General features: G+C 44.4%; 1 protein-coding gene across 1 annotated transcript in view; it reads right to left on the bottom strand.

Annotated features, from left to right (window-relative positions):
* The window catches only part of PEPD (peptidase D), a 294,060-nt gene that overhangs the window by 46,191 nt on the left and 222,922 nt on the right, over positions 1 to 24,947 (bottom strand). The window contains exon 12 of the mRNA XM_085638402.1: positions 7,604 to 7,752. Within this exon, the coding sequence (XP_085494528.1) occupies positions 7,604 to 7,752 (149 nt within the window). The remainder of the gene's footprint in view (positions 1 to 7,603; positions 7,753 to 24,947) is intronic.

The raw sequence follows: 24,947 nt of genomic DNA, 5'->3' as shown, positions 1-24,947 counted from the left end.
AAAAGTGTTCAGTGTGCGTTCAATCAAAAACACCCCATCAAGCCCCAACTGGTCTTTTACAACTGATGCCTATACCCTCATCCCCCTGGCAAATACTCAGTATGGATTTTGTCACTGATTTCCCTGTTTCTAATGGCTACACCGTCATTTGGGTAATCATAGATTATTTGACCAAAATGGCCCATTTTGTCCCTTTAAAAAAAATACCTTCTGCTAAAGAGATGGCTACCCTATTTGTACAGCACATAGTCCGATTACATGGGCTCCCCATGGCCATAGTTTCTGACAGGGGCCCTCAATTTGTGTCTCGATTTTGGCGTAATTTTTGTTCATCAATGAACATAGATGTTCGTCTATCCTCAGCTTACCATCCGCAGACTGATGGACAGACTGAACGCCTGAACCAAACCATGGAACAACTGTTACGTTGTTTTTCTTCTACCATGACCACGGAATAGGATAAAAAACCTTCCACTAGTAGAATTTGTGTACAATAACTCTATTCATTCAGCAACAGGTGTATCCCCTTTTTATTGCTTGTTAGGATATCACCCAAGAATGTTACCTATTCCTTCAGTTGTTAACAATGATTCTGTCCCAGCTGTCTCTGCCCACCATTCTTGCCTTCATTCAATACAAGAACAGGCTCGTGCACATTTAGTTACTTACCAGCAACAGGTTAAGAAACAGGCTGACAAGCATAGAAGAAATTCTCCTACCTATGTAGAAGGAGATAAGGTTTGGTTATCATCTAAAAAATTTGCATTTAGACGGTTCCCGTAAGTTACAGCCCCGTTTTTTGGGACCTTTTTCCATTAAAAAGGTCATCAACCCTGTTACAGTAGAGCTTAGTCTACCATCCGACTATCAAGTCCACCCAGTCTTTCACGTTTCGCTCCTACAACCTTATGCTACAAATACCCGACCAGGTCCCCCTCCTTCTCCATTAAAGGTGAAAGGGCACTGGGAATATGAGATAGCTAAGATTCTGGATTCAAAAAGAGAAAAAGGACTGTTGTATTATTTGCTAAAATGGAAAGGGTATGGTGATGATGATAATTCTTGGGAACCTGCAGCTTCTGTTCATGCCCCTCGACTGCTTAGGTTATTTCATCAACAAAATCCCACTAAGCCACGCCCTGTATCGGGGGTCTTGCGGGGGAGGACTGTCAGGAAAAAGCCTCACACTGGTCCAGTATTGTGCCCTGTTTGCCTCCTATCACAGAGGATAGTTTTTAAACATGTGGACCCTTGTGTATAAGTTGTATGTTAAGTTAATGTTATGTTTGCTAAACAGTCTGGTGGCACATAGTATATGCAATAGAAAAGACACGCATTTCTATTTTCGTTTTTTGCACATAATTGAAAGCATCACGTTGTTGGCACGATGTAAGAGCACGTTTTATTAGTATTGCACGTGCTTCCATGCCATCACGTTGTCGTGTCACCAAGAGAAACAACGTGCTTGATAACGGCAAAATCCCTGCATATAAAAAGCCAAGTTACCCAGGAAACCCCCCTTGACTTTCTATTTGTTCCTGCACCGGGCGTGAACGGCTTCGGCTTCTTGGACATCGCGCTGATCCCCGAGGGACTCCGGAACGGATTTTCTAAGAAAAAAGCAACACGGGACTTCGGGAAAGCAGCGCGGAACTTCAAAAAGGAAAGCCGATCGAGAAAAGGAGCAGCGCTGGACGTCCGCTTCTTGTTCCCGATTCGGCGGAGTTGGTCAGCTAAGTGCCGATATTTAGAGGTTTCTTAGTTACGTGCATAAGGCTGGCATTTGTAGTTTGTTTTTGAAAACTTTAATGATTCTTGCGCATCGAATCACAACAGTAATAAGTCAATAACTGTTGCGATATTAAGGTCTTCAGAAAAACACTGAGTTACCGGAACAAGTATTTTCCTTCGTGTTGTAACACTTGACCTTTTTGCAAATAAGAAGCAACGCGATAAAAGAATTCTTTATTGTGATTTCCCCTGCAGAAGTTCTTTGGGCTTTGTATGTATCCTGAAAGTATTTGTGAGTGCATTATTATTTTGACTATGTTATGATTTCTATTAATGTTGGAAAAACATAGTATATTGTAGCATTATCTTGTCCACCTAAAGTTCTATACCGACTAGAGAAGAGTAATAGAAAACAAGAGAAAGAGATGAATACAGAGAAACTCTTAAGAAATACAAAGAAAGAGTAAAAGGTAAAGTGTTTCTAGAATATTAAAATATAAGAATTCACTGCCAAATTGCTTTTTACAGGGAACTCCTATTTCTTTCAAAGAGAAAGAGTCTTTTAAAGATGACAGTTTAAGAATGTGCTGAATACAGAATACAGATTAAAAAGTCATCACACTAAGAGAGAGTAACACAAAAAGGTGAATACATCACAGCGTTTAGAGTATGAATGAATGAGTTTCATGATTGGTAAATAAGCTTAGAGGTTACTCTTTCCTCATTTCTTTACAGTACAACGTGGGCGATTCTGCGAGTGCCATCCTGGCTGGTCCAGATAGCGGAATCTGATTGTGGAAGCAGACCCAGTCTCTTCTCTTGTCTCTTTCTCGTCCCAATACCCCTTCCCTCCTTGTATAATTGTCAGGGGTGCTGTAAATATCCAGTACCCTGAGAAGCATACAGTGAGAGTAGAGGAACTAGCACCGCTCCTGTTGACGTCCTGGTTGTTCAGGTGAGTGGTGAGACAAAACCAACAGACGACACCACCAGGAGCAGTAGGAGTCTTCCCAGTTGCAGTCTCGGAATCCAGAGTGAAGTCCAGCGAGGTCCAGAGTGCCCAGACGGTCGAAGAAGTGGTGTCTTGATATTAATCTTCCCCCACAACAAATCTACCCACCCACAGGTAAGCCCTTAAGTACACTAAGGAAGGGGTTGGGACGATTCAGGAGTCCCTCCCGGAGGAAGGTCAGGACAGTGGGAGGACACTCCCATGTACTTTGTCCAGTTTCGCACCAAAGCAGGAGCCAATGGCTCCCTGAACTGGTTTTAACTGGACTATGCAAGGAGGGCACCAAATGGGTCCTTCTAACAGTCTCAGTGGTGCTGGAAAGCACCCCTACCCAGCCTCAATACACTAAACCCTGTCTGCAAAATGGTCACACCTCCCTGTGACCGGATATCTATTGTTCTGCCTTCACCTGCTCGAGCAGAAAAATGTCTCTGGTCGGCTGCAGCCCTAGCTTGCTGTCCGGTTCTGGAAGACTGGTACCGAGAGCACTGAGGGCCTCCTAGAGGAGATTTACAATGCATGGCATCATACCTACCACACCGTTTACGGTGTGGGGTTATAATTCCAACATGGTTCATTACAGCCAGTTTAGGGATAGCCATCGCGTAATGAGGCATGGCCACTCTATATAGCATATGGCTGATGCACTTACAACCCGGCAGAATGAACTCCGAAGGTTGTAGGGGTGTCCTGTTCATGCAGGGGCACCCTCACACTTAGAACCAAGCACCTTGCCTTCAGGATTGAAAGGCCTGCCTTAAGGGTGACTTATAGGTTTTAAGTGCAGTGACTTCAGATATAGGGAAACCTAGATCTGTTGTAAGAGGTGCTAGCACCAGCTTACACAGGCTGCAATGGCAGGCCTGTAATTACAGTTTGAGTGGTCTCCCATGGGTGGCATAATAAATGCTTCAGCCCATGAGGCGACCCCTGGAATACCTATGCCCTGGGTACCTCAGTACCATATACTAGGGACTTATAAGGGTACACCAGTGTCCAATCTGGGATGTACCCAAGTACTTATCATGACGAATTTAGGGGAGAAAGCAGACAGACTGGGGTCCTGATTAGGAGGATCCCAGTCAGACTAGTCAGAAACAGCATAACACCAGGCAAAAAGTGGGGGTAACCATGAAAGCAGATCCTACTTTCCTACACCAATGCACAGAGAACAGGCTCCAATTGCGCGAGGACCCTACACATTGTTGGAGCACCCCGGCCTGCTTAGCTATGCATGTCCCACAGATGACCACCTTTAATGCCACCCATAGGGTAGAAGGTGAGTCTACTGTGAGTGCATTGAGATCAAACTAGTCAGTAATAGCTATCCAAATCTCAGCCTTAAAGACTGAATCCCAAAGGGCATTGTGCGGGGGCTTGTAGGTGAAAGCCCACTTGACAACACGAGGAGGGGTAATCTCCAGCAATACAGGGGTGTGGTGTGACAGCGTTCGAGGTAAGTATGTAACAACATTTGCCCAAGTAATGGCATCCTGCATTATCAACCAGTAGTCTATCCTGGATCATGTATTGTGAGTGGAGGTGATGCACAAGCCCTTTGCTCTAGTGTAGAGATTAATTTGCCGGATGTCTGTGAGCTCTTGGTCTACCAGAAGTGTATGTGTAATTGAGTACCCCCTCCCCCCCCCCCCCCATCCCCCTCCCCCCCGGCACGGATGATGTGATATACTAGATCTGAACATTCAGCCATCTAGGATCACTTTTTTTCACCACAACGGTCTGAGCCAGGCCCCAAGGAGACCGTCGGGGGCCATACCTCTGCAAAGAAGGCAGTGTTGGGCTGTAGACCGATGTGATGTGAGGATTAGTAGGTGGTCCTGCAATTGCCCTGATAAAATAACATACCAGCCCTGTGTCGCAGATCACCTGACTTGTGCACCACGGTAACCCTTTGCAGAGAAGGGTGGCAACTCCCAGTGCATAATTGGAATAGATAGAGACGTGGGCCTCCTCAAGCCACCGCGCACACAGTTTGCCTTACCCAGATTCTGTTAAGTTAAGTTTTTTCAACTTGCATATGTTGATGCAGTGGCTGTTCAGGTATGCAAGTACCAGTCCCATTTTGTGCGGGTCATTGAGCTCCCGAATATTCCAGGTGAGACATTTAACGGGGGACATTTGTCATAAGGCAGAGCGTAGGGTCCCATGGCTACATTCGCAGTCATAAGAATCATAAGAGTCATAGAATGAACCGGTAGCAGTACAGGAGCGTGACCAAAGAAAAAAGATATAATGCATGTGCAACAGCTAACAAGCAATTCCCACCCATCACTCCCACCCCCCACATCAAGCCACCCAATGAGTTGAGTTCCCGAAAACAAAACAAAAAACGCCATAATCTGGTAACAAGTAGGGAATCATCCCATGGAAGCACCAAAAGATTCTAGTGATCACCCCAGAAAGGTTAGAGCTGGGTGGCCAGGGAGGGGAACAAGGAAGAGAGTTGAGGAAGAGTTGATGAGCCATGGGAGCCCAGTCCGGGATAGGATAGTGTGTGTTGCGACCCAGGGAATTGCCCCACCATCAGCAGCACCATTGTCATCACAGCGGATAGCGGGTCAGTGAGTGGAGGCCCCACTAGGTGGCATCAAAACTTAATTAGTTGCTGTCACTGGTACGACCTCAACGCGAGTTCCCAGGAAAGGCCACATGTCAGTCCGCTGGGATACCCAGGCCATGGGTGAATTTTTGAGGCCGCCTTTGGATACGTAAAATAGCAGGATTTCAAGTTGTGATTGATGCAAAGCTTCACAGGATAGAGTAGTGAGTAGGTGGTGCCAGTTTTCTGCAATGTACGCTTGATAGGCAAGAATTAAACGTGCAGCCTGCACTGCCAGGGTGAAGTCCAGATGCAGTGAGATGGCCTTGCCCGATACTGAAGGGGCTGGCTTTCTTGAGCTAGACGCAAGATCGTGTCCCTATCTCTATAATTCAATAGCAGAGCTACAATAGGCCTGGCTGCGGCCCCAGGAGGAGGCAGCGGTCCCAAGGAGCGGTGAGCCCGTTCAATGATGAAAACCTGGGAGAGGTCGTTGCCAAAGGGGCCTGAAGCATGGTTCAAACGTAGGCCTCCGTCCTGTCTATGGCTGTCAACTGAGGGACATTCAAGATGAACAAACTTTTCCCCAATCACCCATAAATCCATCATGACCATTGTAAATCATACAATTCTATTAGAAAAGAGAACTAAATACTAGTAAAGGAATTACCAGAATGCTGTACAAAAAGGAGGAAAACAATATATATTACACATCACAAGCCATAAGGGCACGAATAAAAGTACATACAGACAATATCTTAACCACAAGTGCAAACTATTTTGAGAATAAATGCAAAGGAGCTACAAACGGACTAAAATGACTTTTCCAGACCATAAAGCATAGTCCCAACCTAACATGTCAAAATCCAACCTCTCCTTCTATGGTCAACAATTTATCCAACATCTGATTCAATGAAACGTTTACAATTTACAGTGAACTTCAGAGAAATTCCTTAAATTCCCCCCATTACATCACATTAGAAAAAAAATCATCACTAAATGTTCTTTTTTCAAACCACCTGATATACAATCTGTAATGCAACTCATTTTTTTCACCAATCCTTTATCGTGTACTAAATATCTGATTTCAGGAATGCTCGTTAAAATTTGTACACAAGAAACTTCTCCTCTAATCTGCAAAACCATCAACTCCTCGCTAGATAAATGCATATTTCCATCATAATGCAACTTTGGCAAAATCACTGCCCTTCTCAGGAAGCCTAAATTTGATTCCATCAACCTACAAAAGTTCAGATCACTAACCAGACTACCATTCCTGAGTGGGAATATTAAGGAAGCAGTTGTATTTCAATTTATGGCCCATATCACCGAAAGGTATCAACTTAACTTATGCGCCTAATATAGCAATGAAACTGCATCACCTCAGATACTTGATGACATAGTTAATAATATGCATTAAGGTGGCACTTGCCTATTTATCCCATTCGACCTCACAGCAGTATTTGACACCATTAACTACAGTACACTACTATTTATTCTGTCCTACAGAATGGGCCTGGATGCGAAGGACTTAAAATATTTAAGGTATTTCTCTCTGCAAAATCAGTTTGTGAAATCATTCGTATTCCTTAGACTTCCACTCAAATTTGGCATTCCACAAGGCTCACTTCTATGACGCTATCTGTTCAGATTGTAAATGGAATCTCCCGGCCTTATCTTACAGGACAGAAAATTCTACTCATCAATACGCAAGTGCCACTCAACTGTATCCGAGTGTCTCGAAAGCAACCTGCCTATTAAATCTACACACATTTTCCAACAAATTAACTAGTTGTACAAGTACATTTTTCTTAAAACTCAACTCCATTAACCCTGAATTTCTACCTATGTTAATGATCCCCCTCCACCAAAGTTATAAAATGGCTTGAGGCTATATCGCAATACTTTATATCCACCAACTCTGATTTTACGTGAGATTCCAAATTTAATGTATACTGTACCTCATATGTCTAAAGATCGCTTCAAAGTGTAGGGTCAGGCATTTGGTGACTTTCATAGAATTGTATGCAACACAGTCTTCGGCTTTAGTCTTATAGAGAGGTGTATTTGCTGTGTTAAAAACCATCCACTACAAATTGGGAGGCTAGTATGTATTCACTACTGTCAATCAATTATGGAACTCTCTTCTGCCGGGTGCCAAGAGTTACAGATTTCTATGGGACATTGTAAGACTTCCTTTTGCGAACAGCAAACCCCATGGTCCTCATACGTTAAGTATTAATTGAACTGTATGATCATCATAGTCCATTATTAGGAGATCTCCTTAAAAGGTGATTTACCTGGTTTTACCGCCTTCATCACAGCACGTGATGAATGAAGCACAGCTTCATAGATGGCCTTCTGATCAGGAGTGAATTTTCCATTCGCAGGGAACGTGCAGGTGATGTCTGACCCATAGCAGTGATATTCTCCTCCCATATCAAACAAGCTATTAAACAGAATGATACAAATAAGTCAATTCATTATAATAGTTCACTTTATCCAAAAATAGTTCAATGGCTCCCTTTTAACAGCTAAATACTGCTAATGTGCATTCACCATTAAGCCTTTGACCTTTGTAGACGGGGCTTGAGCCCATTAAAACTGACCACATTCATATACACTGATAAACATACATTAGCAAGCACTTTGATTGAGACATAACTAAAAACTACTAACATTGGTCAGTTTCAGCAAAGGACGCAATCTCAAACCTCAACACACTCCCAATATTTGCTACTTTCTTTTTAAATTAGACCAAGCTTGCAGTTTGGTAAACAATTTTTGTGCTTTTAAAAGTTTGAGAACCGGCTTTAGTGGGTTTGCCCACTGGAACTGACCTCAACCATTTTAATGAGGCTTTTGGTTTATGAAACAGGTTTTTTTGTTTGTTGCCTGCAAACAATTCTGATCAGTATCAAATACTTCATGAACCAGATCATATGGTCTGTGCACCGGACATGAAGACAATCATAATTTGCTCCTTGTACCACCAACATCCGGTCCATGAACCATGTTTGGGTTGGGCCATAGTCCCTGTGAAAAATTGGTTCTAACTTGATTAATCCCCCGAATTTTGTGATTTTGGACCGTGTTTTGAAAGCTGTAAGCTTCTGTCAAAACAGTCTTGAGAAGAAGCCATCAGTAGCCACCTCTTAAAGTAAGGTCTGATACTATGCAGCATGGGGAGAGAGACCCTGCACTAGTTATATCAGTGCAAGTTGAGTGAGGGAGACTTTTGACTCAACGTGCTATCTGCATACAGTAGGCTTGGTCACAGATGGAAGGCCAAATACATTGGTTATGGCCTAATAATTTAATTTGGCATTGAAAAAATAAATATAATTTCTTTTTGACTAAAGGATATGTCTGTGGACATTAATGAGCTAGCAACAGATGAAGTCTCCCAACACCACACCTCATTGAATTATGGGTTTCATGACTGTGAGGGAGGCAGTCACCGTTATTTCATTTGACACTTTCCTTTATAATGGGGTATGAAAAAGTACTATGACAAAATTCACTTTACATATATAATTGAAGTGTTGGATCTGGATTACTGTTGGCATATGTTAGACGGATACAATCTGTACCGGAGAAAAGATAAACAAAATACAGCAACAGGACTGTGTATATGATAAGGATGACTCCTGTATCCCTCCTAAGAAATTGGACTATATGTGAAGAAAATGATGATACCCATAGTGCTGTCCCAGCAACTGTTGTATTGCTAAATAAGTGGTCAATACTGCTCTACACTGTATTTACACTTTGGGTGAAATTTTCGGAAACACAATTTTTTATTGGCTCAACACAATTAATGACTTTCCTATGCTTAAAAAGTATGTGAGGGCAAATAAGGATAATGTTACTTACCCAGTAAGCATCTGTTCTTGGCATGTAGAGCAGTAGAGTCACATGCTGTGCATAGCTCGCCATCTAGTATTGGGTCCGGATGTTTGCATTTTGTTTTTTTCCGAAGAAGTCTTTCCAGTCACGATGTAGGTGACTTCTCCTTTCGATAATAGTGCGCATGGGCATCGACTCCATTGTTAGATTGTTTGCCGCAGAGGGTGAGAATGGAGTAGTAGTAAAGAATAGAGATGGCCTTGCATATGTATGTAAATTAAATAAAGAACTGCAGCAGCTACAGGTATAAGGGGAGATGGGTGGGCACATGTGACTCTAAAGCTAAACATGTCAAGAACAGATGCTTACTGGGTAAGTAACATTATCCGTTCGCGGCATGTGAGCTGTAGATCACATGCTGTGCACAGATTACATAGCAGCGTCCTCCCAAAGCGGTTGCCAACCTGTAGCTGTTGGAGTTGTCTGAAATAGTGTCTTAAGAACTGCTTGACCCACAGTGGCTTGTTGTCTTACTGACACATCTACGCAATAATGTTTAGTGAATGTGTGCAGTGTAGACCCTGTTGTAGCTTTGCAAATGTCAAAAATAGGAATGTTTCCTAATAAAACCATAGTGGCCCCTAGCTTACGAGTGGAATGTGCCCTAGAGGGTACAGATAGAGTTCTCTTTGCTTTTGCATAGCAGATTTGAATGCACTTAACAATCCACCTTGCAATACCGGATTTGGAGATAGAATTGCCTTTGTGTGGCGGAGCAAAAGCAACAAAGAGTTTTTGTTTTACGAAAATATTTTGTCCTTTCAGTGCAGTACAAGAGTGCTCTTCTAACATCTAAGGCAGAGGTATTCAAACATTTTGATGCCGAGACCCCCCTGTCAAAATTGTTTAGGTGTAAGGACCCCCTCCTGACACAAATTTCTGGAACCTGGTACTCCTCATCCTCGACAACCACAAACATCCCCAATTCCCACAGCAAATAATTTGTATGGTGGGGAAACAATATTAAACAGTGTTTAGCAAACCAAAAGTTTGTGAGTGACTGTGGTTTGGTATCAGAGGCTTACTACACATTTCAAACAAAAAGTATTCAAAAAGAATTACCCAAAAATTCACAATGGTACTTTTGCATAAATAGAACATATTTTGGCAAAACTTTTTTGGATGAGAACACCTTTCTGAACTAATGTGATGATTGTGCTTGTTTTTCTCCAGAAAGACGGTCAATCTGTGATTGCACCTCAAATACCAGTTTAACACCCAAATATAGCAATAAGCCACAAAACGATCAGTCCAGCTTTGCAAAGGGCCCTTACTGCGCAGCAACAAGTGTCGCTGCTTTTTAGTAACTAGTGAACCGATTGACTGTGGCAAATATCCAATTATGTGAACATCACTGTGGGTGCACAACCGCTGTAATCCTCGTGGCCCTGGGTATAATGGCTGTAATGCAAGGGCTGCAACTTGAGTGCACGGCATGCGAGGAGAACCATGCTGAATTTCATGGGATGCTGGTGGCCTGGCTTTTACAGCTGCATGGAACTACTGGAGGTTGCTGAACATCATTCTTCATAATTAAAACATACCATTTACAATAATTAATGATGAACTGTAAAGTCCAAGCAGGATGCTTTCTTTAATTCCAGGGGAGGAGGTGGTCCCTTATTCTTCTTTCACACGGTTTTTCTAAAAAGGTTTTATTCTTAATATTATGAAAACAGACGATTCTATTTTAGCAAAAACTGACTCTGGTTATATTAGTTTTCTGCTGTTGATTTCAGTCATGTTTGGGGGCGGCTGGAGGGCCTTGAGAGTGTGAGCGCTTGGACGAGTCAAATGTGTGGCTAAAAACAAAATATTCCGTATGTTTTTTCAGTCCTTCACCATCTGGTAGCGACATATAAATTAAGGGTCAACTTAAATAAAAAATAAATAAAAAAGTGCTACTCAGTGTGCAATGCAATATAGTACATTATTAAACCTCTAGCAGTTAATCCACCTTAAACGGTCTGTGTGTAACTAGAGAGCAACAGAATTAAATCTTAGTTGGTGAGTTGGAGAATAGTGATTTGTGTATTTTTAGTGCTACTAGGTCACAGCCTGTGACAGAAAGCACTGTGAATATTTAAGTCATCATACTTGCATTACACACACTAGAAAACAAACTGCTACAAGATGTGCAAATCGTTTTACGAAAAAATGGTGCTTCCAAAATATAGATTTGAGTAATACCCAGACCATACGCAATGCAATTTTTGTACATAACTGTCCCTTCAACACCTCCTTGGGGATAGCAAGCACTATGTAAATACAATTACAATTAAAAGCATGCACTTCAGAGCTCAGTTGTCCAGTCAGAAAGACCTAAGGTCTTTCAGTACATTGATACTTTCTGTGTAAATTAATTTGAATATGAAACTGAAGTACCCTAACATTTTAACGTATTGTCAGCTCCCATAAAATGCATCAGGGCTACTGATCTGCTGATACAAAGTCAGCTACAGGAAAGTCAGAATTGGAATTCGCAATGTGCCTGCCAGGTAAGTGACAGTTTACAGCAGCAACCTGTAATGCATATTACCAGGTGTTTGGGCACTTCCCTGGGTATAAAACACTCCTATTCCTCCAACACATTTCACCACGATTTCTTTTCCAGCCTGCCCACCCTACCCCGGCTTTCCTTTTTTTTTTTCTTGCTCCTTACTGGCCTTTAACATCTGTTCCGGGATAGTAAGCGCTATGTAAATATATTTACAATTAGAAGCTCACACTTCACAGCTCGTCACAAAGCTTCCAGTGATTCAATCAATGAAAGCCAGTACCAGAGCCCAAGCATTCTTTACAACTGCAAATTGCCCTTTACATTTTCATATTAACTCATAGCGCATATTTTCAGTCCTTTCAGGCAAGCAGGCATCCTGGAAGAAAACCTTGTTTAGCTGTCTGATCAGCTCTGGTTTCACAGTACAAGAGAACACTCTCCGAATGACATTGCAGCTTGAAGTATTTTTATTTCATAATGAACTGTCCGGGGACGTTTTTCATTTTCGAGAGCCCAGGCAGAAGTGAGGCCCGGGAATGAGCGACCCCCTTCCCATGACTCCAGGGCCCTCGTGGGCATCGTGCCCCACAGATTGAAGACCTCTGATCTAAGGTGTGTAGAGCTATTTCTGCAACTGAATCAGGTTGAGGAAAGAATAAGGGTAATTCTACCAACTGATTTATGTGAAATGCAGATACTACCTTAGGTAAAAAGTTTGGATTAGTACAAAGAATCACTTTGTCTTTGTGTAGTTGGAAAAATTGTTCTTGTTTGGTTTATGCCTGTAATTCACTCACTCTCCTTAATGATGTGATTGCAATGAGGGAAGCTATTTTCCAAGAAAGGAACTGTAGTTCGCATTTGTGCATGGGCTCAAAAGGTGGGCTCATCATTCTTGTAAGGACTATATTAATTTTCCACAGTGGAGCTGGTGGAAGTTTTGGTAGTATGACTCTTTTTAGTCCTTTCATGAAAGCTTTGATCACAGGTACTCTAAGTAACGACAAATGTTGTCCAATTTGCAGATATACCGCAATTGCCGCTAGGTGTAGTCTAATAGAGGTACAAGCCAAGGCTGACTGTTGCAAGTGTACAAGTGTAACAGATAGCATATTATGTTCTGTATGGAAGCATCAAGAGGGTTGATATGATTGTTACCACAGTAGATACAACATCTCTTCCACTTAGCTGCGTAACAGGCCCTTATAGTTGGTCTTCTAGCCTCCCTAATGATATTCATATATTCTGGTGGAAGGTTTAAGTAACCAAACTCTAAGACTTCAGGAGCCAGATTGCGAGGTTCAGATGCTTGGGATCTGGGTGTCTGACTTCTCCATGGTTCCGTGTGAGGAGACTGGAAATTAAATGTAGTTTTTGATGCGGGACTAGAGATAGCTCCAACAGGGTTGTGAATCATGGTTGACTTGCCCATGTGGGAGCTACTAGGATTAGTGTGAGAGATGTTTGTTTGAGCTTTTGAACCACTAATGGAATGAGTGGGAGAGGCAGAAAAGCGTATGTAAATATCCTTGACCAGTTCATCCATAGTGCATTGCCCTTGGATTGCAGGTGTGGGTACCTGGATGCGCAGCTTTGGCATTTTGCGTTTTGGTGTGTGGTGAACAGGTCTATGTGAGGGACTCCCAAACTTTGAAAGTATGGGAGGAGAACCTGAGGGTGGAGTGCCCATTCGGGAATTTGCGGTCTCTGTCTGCTGAGGAGATCTGCAATCTGGTTGTTCACTTCTGGGAGGTGTTCCGCTAGGAGATAAAGTTTGTGGTGAATGGCCCACCTCTAGATGTCTTGGGCTAAGTGTGACAGTTGGAGAGAATGTGTCCCTTCCCCCTGTTTTTGTATGTTATACATAGGTGTCATGTTGTCTGTACCAACCAAGACAGCTTTGCCCTCCAGGTGAGTTTGAAATGCCTTAAGAGCTAGAATGATTGCAAGCAACTCTAAATGATTGATGTGGAGCAACTTCTGCTGTTGGCTCCACAGGCCTAGCACTGTGTGTTGTTGGAGATGAGCTCCCCAGCCAGTGAGGTACGTGTCCGCTGTCAGTACTATTTGTGGAACCGGGTCTATGAAAGGCCCTCCTTTTGACACATTTTGTGTGCTCCACCCCTGCAAAGAGCGTGAGTAAGGCCGCTACCAACACTAGATCAGTTAATAGACTCTGGGACTGGTTCCACTGACTGTCATTCTTGAAGTGGATGCATGTGCAGCCTGGCATGGGGGACGATTATGATGCAAGATGCCATAATTCCCAGCAGTTGCATATAAACCAGAGCTGGAAGCGGATGATTGGGTTGAAACTGGAGACCTAAACCCTAAATAGTGCGAATCCTGGCTGTGCTGGGCAATGCCAGAGCTGAGTATCTAGCGTGGCTCTTAGGTAGTCCAGAGTATTGGCTGGTTGAAGATGTGATTTTATCACATTGATTGTGAACCCTAGTTGATGTAGTAACTGAATTGTTCTGAAAGTGTGCTGAAGACATTGCTGGTACGTTCTGGCTTTGATGAGCCAGTCACCTAAGTATGGGAAGACATGTATGCTCTGTCTTCTCAGGTGAGCCGCTACTACCGCCAGACACTTTGGGAAGACTCTGGGGACAGTGGTGACCCCGAACGGAAGTACGTTGAACTGGAAGTGTTGACCTGCTACCACAAACCTGAGGAATTTGCGATGAGCGGGGTGGATTGGGATATGAAAATAGGCGTCTTTTAAATCTAGAGTAGACAGAAAGTCGCTTTTCTGCAGAAGAGGTAATACTTGTTGCTGTGTCACCATGTGGAAATGATCTGACTGAATGTAAAGATTTAGTTCTCTGAGATATAATATTGGTGTGAGGGAGCCATCTTTTTTGGGTATTGGGAAGTAAAAAGAGTATTTGCCTGACCCGTGATGTTGCGGTGGTACGGGTTCTATGTCTTCTTTTAGAAGTAGAGACTGAACCTCTTGTTTGAGGAGGTGTAGGTGATCTGGTGAAAGTTTGTGTGACCTTGGAGGAATGTTTGGAGGAGTGTTGATGAACTCCAGGCAGTAACCAGAACGGATAATTTGCAGTACCCAATTGTCTGTTGTTATCGATTGTCAAATTAATAGGAAATCTGACAGTCTTCCCCTGACAGGTGTTAAGTGGTCGGGGGAAGCGGAGGCAAGTCACTGCTTTGTATTGGAGGGGGAGGTGCGTGTGTTTGAACCCCTGCCCCTGCCTTTGCTACCTTTAACTCCCTCTGAAGTAACCCCTAGATGGAGAGGGTTGGTTATTGCCCTTATAGGGGGAGGTGGTCTCCGAGGAGGTATTTTTAGAGCCTCCACAGTAAAAGGAACACCAAAAGGAACCACAGCTTTGTGCTGACTGAAGGGCTCCCATGGATTTGCCCACTTCAGTGTCCTTCATTTTCTCTAGTGAAGAATCTACCACTGGGCCAAGTAGATGCTCTTTTGCAAAGTGAGTGTTTAAAATGGAGGTTTGCACCTCTGGTTTGAACCCGGATATGCTAAGCCACGCATGTCTTCTCAAGAGGACACTGGTGCTTACCGCTTTAGCAGCAGTGCCTGCAGCATCTAGGGAACATCTTATAGCGTTATAGGAAATAAGTTGCCCTTCACGCACCAGGTCTTGTGCTTTAGATCTGTGTTCCTGGGACAAATATTGTATTAATTGCTCCATCTCGTCCCAGTGCGCACGGTCATATCGTGCTAGCAATGCCTAAGTGTTGGAGACACTCCAAAAATTGGCCACCTAAGAGGCCACCCTTTTCCCGGAAGCTTCAATAAGTTTGGATTCCTTATCCAAGGATGAAGCATCTCCGGTTATCTGGTAGTTGGCCCTTTTCCTTGCATTGAACACAACCAGGGAGTCTATTGGCAACTGACCTTTTTATATACTGGGTCCGATGGTGCTGGCCTGTATTTTTTGTCTCCTCTAGGGGTAAGAATACGAGCCCTCACCGGATCATTAAAAATGTAATCTACATGCCTAATCATTCCTTGGAGCATAGGTAGTGTATGTGATGACCTCTGCGTGGTACTGAGGGTTTCAAAGAGGAAATCCTATTCTAAGGAGTCCTTATGTAGCTGCACCCCATGGTAGTTGGCAGCTCTACCCAATAACTCAAATGTAGCCTACACTGTCATCTGGTGGAGATGGCTTGTTAGGATATAAATCAGGATCATTGCTCGTTGGCGAATTGGTATTGTAATCATCCCATGGGTCTTGCATTGGTTGATTATCATCCCCATCCCCATTGTCATCCCCATCATCCTGGTTGTCAGGTGTATGTGGTGGTGAATTTTCAGGTGAAATAGGCTGAAACTGGGGTAGAGGAGGCGGGGAATGGTTAGTTCCAACCATTCCCTTCTTTAAAGGAATGTGGCAGTCTTACTCTGTATCACTCCTTTTTAAAGTTACTTTGTTACTTTATTTGATATGTCCGGTTCGAGGGTGAATATACAGCACTTTTTGTTTCGGATCCGGTTTGTCTTTTTGGTGATTTCGGCACATCTGACTGTTTCGCGCCGAAAGTTTTAGTGCTGAAGACTTGGATGTTGATGTTTACGGCTCCGAAGTATGCTTCGGTGCCAAATGGTGGGGGTCGGTGCCAGACTTGTGTTTCCACTCCGAAGTTCTCGGTTCAAACTCGATTTGGAGGGAGTTTTTCAGAGCAGGAAGACTTTTGGTAGGATTTGGTGCCAAGCCGGAAGCTCAACCGGAGCTCGAGGGCACGGGTTGGACCGGAGCCTTCTTCTTTTGTGGAGTTGGGTCTTGGGACGAGGGGGAAGCTGTACTCACGGTACGTTGTTCATGTGGGATGTCATCCTCTTGGTCGGAGTCGAGCTCTGGGATGGCAATCGGCTCCTGCTCCTCCTCCTCGGTTCCCATGGCCTGTCCGACCTCTTCGTCCGATTGGTGTCTGAAGATGTCCGGAATGAAGCTTGTGCGCTGGCTCTGCATGTCGCGACGTCGAGCCCGATGGTCGCAAAGTGTCTTCTTTGAGCGGAAAGCCTGGCACGCGTCCCAGTCCTGTTCGGGGGACAAACACAGATTACACACTTAGTGTGAGTCGGTGCGCGGGTATTTCGCGTGACACAGAGGGCAGGATTTAAAGGGAGTTCGTTCCATCGACTACGGGTAGCCCAGACGGCCTTCCACGAGCTTTACGATCGAAAGTTTGTTTTTTGCAAGTGAATACGATACGTGATAAAGGAAAAACGCGATCGAAAACAATACCGTCGAGGGTGAGTATCTTGCGCACCGAGGGAAACCGGAGGAATGGTGTCGAACCGGAGCGCAGCAATAGACGTCCGAACCCAATGGCGCAAAAATCACTCTAACAAGGGAGTCGATGCCCATGCGCACAATCATCGAAAAGAGGGGTCACCTACCTCGTGACTGGAAAAACTTCTTAGAAGAAAAACAAAGTGCAAATATCCGGACCCACCACTCAATGGCAAGCTATGCACAGCATGTGATCTACAGCTCGCATGCCACGAACAATATAAATTTGCCAAATATTTGGACTCCTTTCGATTTTGCTGCATTATCCTGAGCCAGCCCTGTGGAGATTCTGGTTCTGAATTACCCTGCTGCATCAAGTTAATTATTCTGCTGGAAACTCAAAACATCCCCTGAACAATAGGCCCATTAATATGGGATTAGCCTTCTCCTGGTACCGAAAGGAGGCAGGGAGAAAACTGCATAAGCTGAATAGAGGTTACTCAATAACAAGTCTGAACATGCCCTTCTCACTCTGCCACAAGAGTACAAACAAATCTCTGCTAGCAATCACACTAGGGATTTCTTTGAAGTCTTGCAAGGAAGAAACCAGTTTTACAATGTCAGTTAGAAAAGGAGCTAAGATACAAGGAGAGGTCTTGCAGTCTTAATTCTGCCAATTCTTAAAAGGCCAACCTTTTGGGCGGGTTGGGGGGGAAGCAAGACTGTGGGTTGTTCAGAGGAAATGTCAATTAGGAGTGATGTGGATCTTGGATTTGGAAGAGATGATTTCTACCTTTGGTTGGATACTCTATCTGCAATTTACTCACCTTTTGAAAATAAGTTTATCTGGAAAGTAAGATGTGAATGGGGACAGAAGCCAGAGCCTTCCAAGTGGTTTTCAACCTGCCAGGTTGCATGAACCAGAGTCTAGGCCCAACCACATAATATCCGCACTTCTTGGTACAGATGGCACAGCCCACTCTTCCCTGTATGTTGACCTATCACATTGCAATCATATTATATTAAGAACTTGGATGGACCAACCTAGGATGGAGGGCAGGAACTTAGCGTCAAGCAGATCACCCACAGCTTCAGCAGATTGCTATGACCCAGCTAGAAACCAAAGCCCTCTGATCTCCAGATGTGCACTAAACCTAGAGTCACCACAGTGGCACCTCTGGTGGAGTATAGAATACTCTCCCACAAGCAGGATTCTCCCCTAGGGCCAACCAATGAGGGTCTGTTGCTACCTCCAGCGTGATCCCAACACTGTCGGATGGTGCACCCTAATGTGGAATCTATTAAAGGTGGGGACACCACTGAAGGGTGCACGTGTCAGCGAGTGGGAGTGACCAGAAGGATGCAAGATGCCAGAAGGACCAGCAGACGAAGGACTATAAAGACAGGGAGAAGAAGTCCATTCTGAAATATCAGATTTATATCCGGACTCTCAAATCCTCAGTTTGCACTTTGAGGAAGGAACCCAGGTTCTGCTTAGAGCAGGACGATGTCCACACCATGGTGCTTTCCGGAGTCAGGAGAAGGATTGGCGAAGAATAGCTGGGCACTCATGTAACAACTGGCAATCTGGCAGCTCACTGTTGGGGTGGAAGATGGCTTTCCTACGCTGCCAGAATGGACTTAATTGGGCCTCATTAAACAACAAGGCTGTGAAGATGTAGAGCTGGTTTAAGAAAGAGATTTGCATTGCTTACTTCCACAGGGAAAGGTAATTCAAGAACTCTCCATTGGACTGCCATAAACAAAGCCACCTCTGCGAATGGCAGCTCAAAAGGCATCCAAATTCCACCTCAGGGAAGTTATCTAGCCCACTGTAGTTTGGGAGGGCAAAGTAGTCTGCTGCATCTATATTAGAAGGACGGAACAAGTCGGTCACCTCACTGCTGCTGTCATCATTATCATCATCATCATGCACCTTCCCCTTCCAAAAACAGATTCCTTATTTTTTTCCTAAACCCATTTAACAATACAGAAAACTTTTTTCGAACCATTAACTGGGTTTAGTACATTTCAAAAAGTGTTTTAGTGGTTGCAAATCCTCAGATTTACAGAATCTGAGGGTGTCTGACAAATAAAACACTTTGCACATGAGAACCCAGGTTCACAATATGGCCAGGCAACGGGGAACCAAATGCAGCCTTGGCAAAAATGCTCAAACTAGCCCTGCTCCCTTCGTCTCCTAGCGAAATTTTACCCGTTACAACTATTTTGTTCTCTCTCCTCTCACTCTTTGGATCTCTTTCGCTCTACTGCCCACCTCCCTCCATCTCTTTTTGAGGCCTTCTTGTGCCTGCTGCAATTAATTTTCGGGAGCTGAATTCCTGGCCTGCTTGTTTCATAGAGAGGAGGGACCCAGATGGGTGGAATCGGTAACCAGAGAAAGTGCAGGGAGGCCCATTCTGCTAGGGGCCTTACACACGCCTTTGCGGACTACATGGGGGACCTGTACGGCGCCGGGGTGGGTTTAAATTTCGACAAAGTAGATGTTTTTTTATAAGAAACCTTCCAACTCCCATACTAGCCTAAGGCGCAAGGGCCCTACTGGATGGAGAACTGACAGATACAGAAATCATAGATGCTCTGACACAGCTACGTTGTCGGAGAGCAAGCACTGGGTCTAAACGGGTTCCCCCTGCTGTTTTTTAAACGTGCAAGGAGCAGCCTAGTGTGACCCTGAAAGAAGCTGTTTCATGACGCCAAGATGGACAGGGTTCTTCCTAGGGACCTCCAGCAGGCTGCCATAATACTTATACACAAGAAAGGGAAACCTCCAAGGGATCATGCCTCATACAGGTCGATATCACTCCCTTATGTGGAAACAAAGGTCCTGACTAACTGCCTGGATCAGATAGCGGACACCCTCATTGCACCAGACCAAAAGGGCGATCAGGCACAATCTTCAACGCCTCTTCAGCTGCTTGGCCTGTAAAGACCTTCTCTGGTAGCCGGGGGTGTTGAAGACCATGGATGCCAAAAAGACATTCGACTCCACAGAGTGGTCATACTGGTGGACATTTCTGGAGAAGATGGGTTTTGGCCAATGGCCAGGGTCAGAGTAAACGGGACCCTCTCTACGGCGTTCTAGCTGGGAAGGGGGACGAGGCAGGGATGCCCCGTCTACCGTGCTCTTTGCAATGGTGCTTTCACCTCTGGCAGCTTGGGTGAGACGAGACTACCTGATCGGAGGTCTGAGATGGGATCCTGACTAAGAGGAGGTTATATCTTTTTATGCGAATGACGTTCTCCTGTACTTCGCCGAATCGGACCACTCTATTCCAAGCATCCTAAAAATTCTAGGGATTTTCAAGGAATACTAAGGGGTGCACATTATTTGGCCCAAGTCGATTTTATATCCTTTAACCGACTGGAGGTCCGCACCTGACTGGACATGCACCACGGTGTGGGAACCGACCGGGTTTATTTACTTGGGGATATACGTGATGGCCAATCTAGTGCTGTTCTATAGCCGTAACCTGGATAGGATACAAAGAGTATCGGAGGGACGAGGGCCAATTGGCAACGCTTACCCCTGTCCTTAATGGGCAGGGCAGCCCAAGTTCTTATAGGTCTTCCAAATTACCCATACAAGATTCCTGACCACTTTTTTCAACTGGTTTACGGGTAACAAGATTGCTACTACGGGACTGGGGGCTGCACAGATACCCCTATCCACACTGACCAGGAAACCAGAGGATGGAAGTGGCAATGCCAAACCTTAGTCTTTACTATTGGGCGTCCCAGCTACTGCTTGATAATGACCGGACCTTCGCCATGCAGTGAGATTCCTTGCTCCTGACAGACAGGAGGGCAATGGACCCGGAGGAGGATATGTATGTCTGCCATATGGCAGGAACCGCCTGATGGCTCTCCTGAGCCCAACCACCTCAGTGGTATAGGTGTGGAGGACGACATCAAAACATATGTGCTGGAGCAACACGGTTACCCTGGGGACCCCTCTAAAGGAACTGAATTATAAAAAATCCAGTTGAAGGCCACAGTAGATGGGGACTTACAGGTATAACCAAGCTGGGCAACATATGGGAGGATAATGGAATGTCATCCTTTCCAGACCTGCAAAGGCAATATGAGCTTACAGGAAGTCAAAACGTAAGATATCTTCAGGTTTGGCATATCCTGCAGGGACATGGGAATCTTCAGGAAGTGGCAGAGGACTCCCCACTAGAATATAAAGCTCTGGAAACTCCCTTGATTAAACACGCAATATCTCAGATTTACAGCACTCTGTTGTCGCACAGTCTCCCTCCACTGACCACTTTGAGGGATAGATGGGAGCGAGACCTTAGGACAATGTGCGGGGGGAGGCGTCCCACCACCCCAGTGTGGTGGCTATAATGGCAGGAGTCCACTGGGTTCAATTAAAGAGCCTTCTTATGGTCTAGTAAACACTATCAACGCTATATCGAATGGGGTGGATTGATAGCAAGCTCTGCCTGCAGGATTGCAACCAAGTTGGGACATTGTAACACACTCTCTGGCACTGTCCTAGACTAGAGGGTTTCTGGTGGGCAGTCGCTTGCACATTGTCCTCGATGACTGCGGACGAATTGGCTCTTACTCCAAAACTGGTAGCTCTGGAAAAATAAGACAAACAGACCTTTAACAAATTCACACTGCTCTTGTGTAACGTGGCACTAGCATGGTGTGGTGTATAAGGGCTGAGGAGTTGGTGTAAAAGGCCAGGGAATTCCCCAGAAAAGTTGCTAAGATATGGGACTCTTGGTACTCCAGGGAGGGTCACCAAGTTGGAGAGAGGGATTGTGCGTGAGGCAATGACCTGGGAATGGACACAGAGAAGGCATATATCTGAATCTCATTACGCAGCACCAGTGTGGGAGTTTTACAAGACTTGAGGGGAACTTCCATCAGCAAATGGTATACTGCTTTCTATTTACATATTGCGCAGTAACGGTGCTTATGATCCTTAAGGGACGTCTTGTCCTGCATGCCTATTGTTGGCTTTTGGTTGATTGTTTCTATGTTCTGTATAACATGAAAGCACATACAAATAAAAAAAAAATTGTTTTACTTTGGGGAGCTGCGGAAAGTGAGAGACACACCAGGACAGTCCCTGGGCTTTCCAAACAGGTCTCCAAGAGCACCAGCCTACCGGGGAAATGCCTGGTGGAATAAAAGTCTTGTCTAGCCCCTGCTAGCAATCCCAACACTGGCTCAGTCACTTAGTATGCATGTGCCTAAAAATGTGTATAGTGGTATGGTTCTCTTTAAAAATGCTCTAAAGCCTTTGGGCAACGTTTGCGCTATATAAAACTGCAAGTTAAGACTTGAAAAGGAAAAACTTGTTTGCTGTGACAAAACAGGTTAGTGGGGGTAGGAGTGCTCCTTGAAGTAACAATTGTCCTGTTGTGCAGCAGTTGTATATTCTCTGAAAAGCTTATTCCAATCAGTTGAAGCAAACATGTAACCCTGCACGCTCATCCTGCAGATATGTATGCCACAATGCTACTTGATTTATGCCTGCAGTGTGGTATATCTAAGTACGGATGACATTTTGTTCAAATAAAGTTAGCAACGAACTGTCTGACCAGAGAAGTATCAAGAATAGTTGCTGGGTCCCAATTTGTGCAGTGCACAGGACTGGAGGCCCTCTCTGCAAGAAGAGTGAGGTTGGAGTCCTGCTGAGCGTGAGAAGTGCTGTAGGTTGTGGAAAGTTGGAGGCTTCTGTATGAGTGGACATATCAGGGAGAAGCTCTCGTCTCCCAGACCCTGTCTTCTAGCGAGAATGCCCTCCTTCCTGGCTGCACTCACGGGCCACCTTTTTATCAGAGCATGCAATGGAGTTCTGAGGTGGGAGGCCCTGCTGAAAAAAGGATGATCCCAGTACAGAAAATGTCTCCCTCTCCAAATGCAGCTGACCTGATCGTGTGAAAGTAGAAACTGATACCCAACAATCAGTGATAGCTCCTGTCAGACCTTGCAACACTTATCTCAGAAGCGGTCAGAACGATGTAGCCCTCTGGCCTGGCTGTACCCTTTAAAATGATGTATCTTTTATAATGCTATGTGGCTTAAACCAGGTTTCCCTTTGCAAATCAAGACAAGACACCCGTTACAACAGCTATTTGGAGCAAACAAATGTGAGTGTAACAAAAGCACTGATTCTTTCTCCCCCACCAATTAGCAAGCTTGCAAGCCAACCGCCTATATAGAATGCAAAGTCTGGAGACTGCCCTTGTGTAAGTAAAGGTATTCCCAACCATAGGACCACCCTTGGTGCATAGGGAAGGCAACACAGATCTGGGTGCAAAGCACTCTGTCAATTCGGTACCATAAGGATGTCTTTCTGTTTGCAGTGCACCTGACAGGACATGCATGGTGCTAGACTCAGTCATTCAGCCTGCATCTTCTGGGCTGTCTTGAACCTGGGGCAGGCAGGACTAAAGATGTGGTACAAGGGGTACCGGTGGTGGAGGGTCACCTTCAAAAAGGTAGAGTGCTGTCCAAACCAATAACTAGTCTAGTCGGTCAATGCGTTTTCTTAAAAGAGAAAGTACTTTACTGTTTAAACAATTATCAATACCATACATCAGAGGTACTTAACCTGCGGTCCAGGGACCCTCGGGAATCCCCGAAGCCTACTCAGGGGGTCCGAGACTGCCTAAAAATGTAATATTATTTAAATAATATTAACAGCAGATTAATCAAGTTTATCTTAATAAAGAAGCAAAATGTGCAATTGGAAATGTTAAAACATTCCGTAAATTTGAAGGAATTAGAAATTGGAAGCTAAAAATTAAGTTAGTATCCACAGATTGATTTGTGGGAACAGTGCAAGTGCTTCAAACAGAATAGAGTATGGACGATGAGTGACCTCAATTGAATTTACAACTTTCCCATTGAAATTGAAAAGTAGTTTTTTTAATATTTATTTGTGAATTAAATAAAATATATTCAGCATTTCTTTACTTGTTTAATGTATGCTTGTTCCTGTTTTTTGTGTGTATTGTTTTGTCTTTCAGTCATCTGAAATGCTTAGGCCTGGGGACACAACTTCCAATAATGACACAGGTGGGGTCCAGGGATTCCAATAATGATTCAGTGAGGGTCCACAGATTCCAGTAATGATTGCTTGGGGTCCACAGAATTAAAAAGGTTAAGAACCAGTGCCATACATGAATGTCAGAAAACAGGAGTTATTATTCTGCAGTAGTTTGACATCTCACAGAGCTGAGCCTTGGCTGCTCTCGTGAGACAGTGTCTAATGGTACCCTCCTCCGTGCAAGTCTATCAGCCTCCCCCAGGGGTGTGAAGATGGTTGCAGTCTGTGGGGATGCTGACTTGATCTTTTACAATACGAGTAAACGTTCCCTCCCCTATGGGTGAGGTGTCTTCCCCCCCCTTCATTACCATTACCCATATTGTATAGTACCTTTTTCTTTGAACGTATTTATTCATGCAGGCCATGCCTAAGGGTTGTCTTAACAAGTGGAGGAGTGCCACTTCGGGCAGGGGGAGTTCCAGCACGGTCCACACAGAGTGGGTATATCAGGGACTTACACTTAGGCCTGCCAATCTTTGTTGTGTTCCATGACTATGGTGCCTACGTAAAAAGTGTCACGTAAGCGATGGCAGCACCAGTCTTACCGCTTGGGTTGTTTTTTGGGTCCAATCATAAATCCCCCTACAGAAAAACTAGGTACGCAACCTGGGTCACATCACTAAGTACTTTAATCTGAGCGAAGTCTCTTCCATCGAGCCATTTCTGTCAACTGAGTGTTGTGTGTAGGAAATCATAGTTTGTGGTCTAGTTTCTTCTTCTCCGGTGCTTCAAAACATCTCGGCACTTGGTTACGTCAGATACATTCCTACAGAAGTTGCATACCACAACACTTTTGGGCTTTTGTTAACACATTTCACTTTCTGCTGCAGGGACACTTCACGGCATCAACCTCAGAACTGTTTAGGTATTTCCCCAAACTTCAAAGGGCAGCTTCAGTTCTTTCGTCCTCA

This window comes from Triturus cristatus, chromosome 12 (assembly GCF_964204655.1).
Source record: "Triturus cristatus chromosome 12, aTriCri1.1, whole genome shotgun sequence".
Taxonomy (NCBI): domain Eukaryota; kingdom Metazoa; phylum Chordata; class Amphibia; order Caudata; family Salamandridae; genus Triturus; species Triturus cristatus.
The sequence above is the reverse complement of the archived record's forward strand: the minus strand, read 5'-3'. Positions and strand labels throughout refer to the sequence as shown.